The 4,622-nt window shown below is 29.4% G+C and overlaps 1 protein-coding gene across 2 annotated transcripts; it reads right to left on the bottom strand.

Annotated features, from left to right (window-relative positions):
- Positions 1-18: 18 nt before the first annotated feature.
- Positions 19-3,914, bottom strand: LOC114119796 (zinc finger protein 880-like). 2 transcript variants are annotated; one of them, XM_027981505.2, is made up of 8 exons: positions 2,907-3,914; positions 2,768-2,823; positions 2,391-2,629; positions 2,041-2,333; positions 1,080-1,972; positions 791-1,022; positions 481-729; positions 19-415 (listed from the first exon to the last, which is right to left on the bottom strand). In XM_027981505.2, the coding sequence occupies exons 3-8, from the start codon at positions 2,620-2,622 to the stop codon at positions 185-187; spliced, it is 2,130 nt and encodes a 709-aa protein (XP_027837306.2). In that variant the 5' UTR covers positions 2,623-2,629; positions 2,768-2,823; positions 2,907-3,914; the 3' UTR covers positions 19-184. The 2 variants fall into 2 exon arrangements, with proteins under 2 accessions (XP_027837306.2, XP_027837299.2); XM_027981498.2 differs by having other exon boundaries at positions 2,756-2,823; positions 2,907-3,913.
- Positions 3,915-4,622: the final 708 nt, after the last annotated feature.

Here is a 4,622-nt window from a genome sequence, read left to right as displayed (position 1 = left end):
TTTATTACTACTTGTTAATTAGTTTAAACAAATTTATTATTGTACAAATCTTGTAATAATTATTTCGTTTTAATTAATAAATTATTTATATTTTTATACTTGCCAATCAAGCTTATTCAACAAATTATATTTAATTATTTTCACTAGAATTTTATAATATTTTTCCTAGAAAATTAAAAATTATTCAGTTGTCTTCTTCTTTATTTGATTTCATTTCATGTTCTTTACTTAGATGATTATCTAAAAACAGTTGTCTTCCAAATGCTTGACGGCATAGTACACAACTAAATTTGAGCCGTCCTTCTGCATGCATTTTCAAATGTTTCTTATAATTACAAAATGATACAAAAGAACGATCACAAATGTCACATTTGTGCTGAACCATATGCTCTTGGACATGGTTACTTCTTGACACCTTCAAATAAAAAAATGTACAATAAAGAAAGTAAATTTAAAAATTATGATTTAAATACAACTTACCCAATTTTTAAAATATCTAGGACAATAAAAACATTTAAATTGCTTGATACCGGAATGGCCTTGTTCATGATTTACTCTACTACTTGATGCACTGAATGTTTTATCACAACCTTCATGGCGGCATTTGTAAGGGCGTTCTTTGGTATGTACACGCATATGTTTCTGTACGAGATCCTTAAGTCTGAAACAACGACCACATACTGGACAGGCAAAAGGTTTTTCACCAGTATGCACTCTTTCATGATTAACCTAAAATAACGAATTATATAGAATAATTTTTAACCTAAATAATGGAAATATGATAAATTACTTTCTCAATAGGTTTAACAAAAGTCTTTCCACAGAAACGACATTCGTGTAATCGGCGTAAACGTTCAGGAGGTTCAATATGTGTGATGGCATGATGTTTCAAAGAGTTTTTATCATTAAACTGAGCATTGCAAACATCACAAACTAATATTTCACGTGGTTTACGTCGCATTTCATGTGCTCTTTGATGACACCGTAGACGAAATTCCGAATCATAACATTTATTACATACACTAAAATAATTAAAAATTAATAATTTAAAATAAAGTTACAATAAAAATAAATCATACTTGCATAAAAACTTTAGATTAGAAAATTCAGGATTTTGATGAGCAATTAAATGTGTGTCCATCATTTCAGGTGCTACTGGTTGATCACAAAATGGACATTTATTTGAATCATTTATATGTACCATAAGATGTGTTCTTAAATAACCTTCTGAATCAAATTCTCCACCACAATGTGGACAAATATGTTTTGATCGGACATTAGGAACTGTGCGATTATTATTTCGAATGGCTGGATTTTTGTTATCAACATTTTTTTTAGACTTAGATGTCATTGCATCATCTTCTATACAGTTATGTTTGTTTAACTTGGACCAATGGTCAGATTTTATATTACATGCTATACACTTCCAAGTTAACAATAAACAATTTTCTAAGTTTTCTAACTGAGAGTATTCATTACATTCAGATGATTTTTCTAATATTGGAATAATGTTGCAATTAGTTGGTTTATTTTGAAATAATATTTGCTCAATATCGAATTGATTAATATTGGATTTTAATCGCACAACACGGATTCGTTTCTTGAAACTTAATTTGCGGGCTTCAACTTGGAAATAATCATTAACTTTATCAGCTATAGCTACTTGATGAAGTAAATAAACGGGAACATCAAAATACCGATCACCATATGAATCCGTGATGCAATGATTTGAATAAACATTAGAAGAAAACTTGCCTGTGTTATTTTGATATACATCACTTTTAATTTTTTTATCTTCATCTTTTATTACTTCTGATTTAATATTAACCAAATGCTTCATTGCCACATCTTTATGGTTTGTAAAAAAGTAGCCATTTCCCCATTTAATCCAATTTCCCATCTCAGGATTTTGTTCGTTAATGGTACCCGGAATATCTTTTAATGCATTATTGAGATTTTCATTTTCATTTACCTACACATAATACTATGGCATTATATATGATATAATATAATTAACAAATTATTTTTGAAAACACCAACCTGAAACACAACTTCTTGATCTCTGTGACATTTATTTATATGTTCCTGAATTGATGGAAAATTTATATTACATTCAGAACAGTGATAAAGATGTGGTTCTTCAATAATTTCTGTTTCTATTAAGTCTGATGGACGCAATGTTTTCGTCGGATCATCAATTGTAAATTCTTCAATAAATTTCTTAACTCCAGTTTCAGTATCAGTATCAATTTGCCGTTCATCATTCTGGTAATCTTCTTCTCCCACAAGATTATCAAAATCTCCAACTTCATTATCTGGTTCTGGTTCGTCATCTAATTAAAAAAAATATATGTATATTCAGATGCATAATATTAGAACACTTGACTTGCCATCTGGATATACGACGATCATTTCATTGTTATCCTGCATGGATTTCTCAGCTTCATCTTCCTTATCTGTGCAAATTTTATCCAAATGCGCGACCAATGAAGTAATATCATCACACTGTTTTCCACAGAAAGGGCACTGAATATTTGTAGTTAAACTTAATAAATGATATTTCAATAAGTCTTGATTGGAAAACTTGTCCTCGCAGCAAAGTGGACACGCAACGCTCTCCATGAAAACCCTAAATCAGATTTCGTTCGAATCAAATTTTAAAGTAACATAAATCTAAAAACGTAAATTTCCAAAAATAATGACAAACGTCGACGAACATTATATCATATTGATCTATATAAACCGACAAACTTACTGTGTGGGTTACCTTCTTTGTGTTTAAGAAGTTCGGACGTACAACTTGCCAATGACCCGGAACTGATGCTAATAAAACAATTAATTTTGTGAATAAAAACTAAAAAACCATCGTCATTACAATTGGATTTATAGGAAAATATCCAATATACCTGAATTTTTAAAATGTACCGCCTAAACGCGTTAGTAACTTCAGAAATGTTATTGAATCGCTGACCGCTACGACGCGAGTAGTAGTAGGACAACAATCGTGTTGTGTTACGTTAACGACGTCAGACGAATGTACGTGCCGCCATGATTGTTTGACGATTATAACGTAGTTCCTAACCATTCTGGTTACGCAAGGTTAACCGGAGTTCGGTATAGCATGTTATAATATTGCTCAATAGACAGTGATTGTGGTTACTGTCTCGCCAAGAATATAGAATCGAATGGTGATATCATATCACGTCGATTGCTCTATAATTGGCCATTCATGCCTCATGGGTATAATTTTTTTAATATTGCATTGCGATTGCGCAGGTTCCAATATTTTAAAAATAGTCAATGATGTTCGTCATCAAGATCTATAAAGAATTATTATAATTAAAAAATAATTATTCTTTATGGATCTTAATTCGTTATAGCTATAATTGACGATCGCGGACTCGCAAAATCTAAAAAATTACTCTAGGGCAGCCTGCAGCAGCTGACGACGATACACGCGCACATAAAACAGTGCGACCACCGATCAACATTTAATGTCAACGGCTCGCAGGTGCCAGGATGAGGGTAAACCGAAGTGATCTGAATGCGTTTTGAATTTTTGAAATTTGATGTTATGAATAAAACATTTATAAGTTTATTTACAAATTACGACAGAGAAAAGGGTCGGTAGTCACAGTTTTATGATATGCGCACGATTCAAAAGAATAAGAGTAATAATAACTAATAGAGGCAGTACTAAGCAATTTGAATGAAATTCTGTTCCCTGAAGCCTGAAGGAAACTGATCACGGATAGGGCATTTTCAAAATTAATAAATAATTATTTGTATGAATACACGATTAGTAATAGTACCTAATAAAAAACATTCTATTTTCAATTTTGAGGATGTCTGATAATAGCAAATTGGTTTTGGATTTTAAAAGATATAAAAATGAAATATCCCCAATATTTTTCAAAATAATCGTGGGAAACGATGAATAAAAAATAAAAAATAAATAATTTTTATTCAAACCCAAAATGAGTATATTTTCAATATATATGTGTGTGTGTGTGTGTGTGTGTTAAAGAAAATTTATAATATAATTTATATTATGTTATATTATAGTATGTACTATTTTATGTCATAAGGCTTATCTAATATTTTTTTTTTACTTATGGATCCAAATTTATACTTAAAAATTAAAACTTGTTTAGTCTAATAAAAATATATAAATCTGGTTTTTATTTGTGTTTCCTTAGTCTTAAGTGTTGACCTTATATTAAAGTCTTAAGAGGTCAAACAGATATTAATAGAATAACAGGTACCTATAGAGCAGGATATTAATTATGTTTATATAGTAACAAAAAAAAAAAAAAAATAGCATGGTTTTGATTAAGCACAACATGATATGTAAGTATATAAAATGTAAGATAATAATATTTTAACTTTTAATATAAATTATTATTTTAAGCATTGTTATACAAATACAATATCATAGACTATAAATAATTTTTAAAAATTATTATTTTATGAGTGAAGGAAGAAGGATTTTTAAATACAAACAGTACAGTATGCATAATACATACTGATCTGTGATTGTTATACCATCAAAACGTTGATATTCTTAGACATACAACAATATATATTTTATAATATCATTGACAATTGAATTTATTATATGT

The sequence above is a fragment of the Aphis gossypii genome, chromosome 2 (assembly GCF_020184175.1).
Source record: "Aphis gossypii isolate Hap1 chromosome 2, ASM2018417v2, whole genome shotgun sequence".
NCBI classification, from domain to species: Eukaryota; Metazoa; Arthropoda; class Insecta; order Hemiptera; family Aphididae; genus Aphis; species Aphis gossypii.
Note: the sequence above shows the minus strand (reverse complement) of the source record. Positions and strands in the feature narration are given on the sequence as shown.

What these genes read in the sequence shown, in the direction of transcription:
- LOC114119796 (XM_027981505.2), bottom strand. Translation starts at nt 2,622, where the DNA reads ATGGAGAGCGTTGCGTGTCCACTTTGCTGCGAGGACAAGTTTTCCAAT. An exon ending in ATCAAGAAGTTGTGTTTCAG is followed by an intron (nt 1,973 to 2,040) that starts GTTGGTGTTTTC and finishes TATTATGTGTAG; the next exon opens with GTAAATGAAAATGAAAATCT. An exon ending in TTGTTAAACCTATTGAGAAA is followed by an intron (nt 730 to 790) that starts GTAATTTATCAT and finishes TCGTTATTTTAG; the next exon opens with GTTAATCATGAAAGAGTGCA.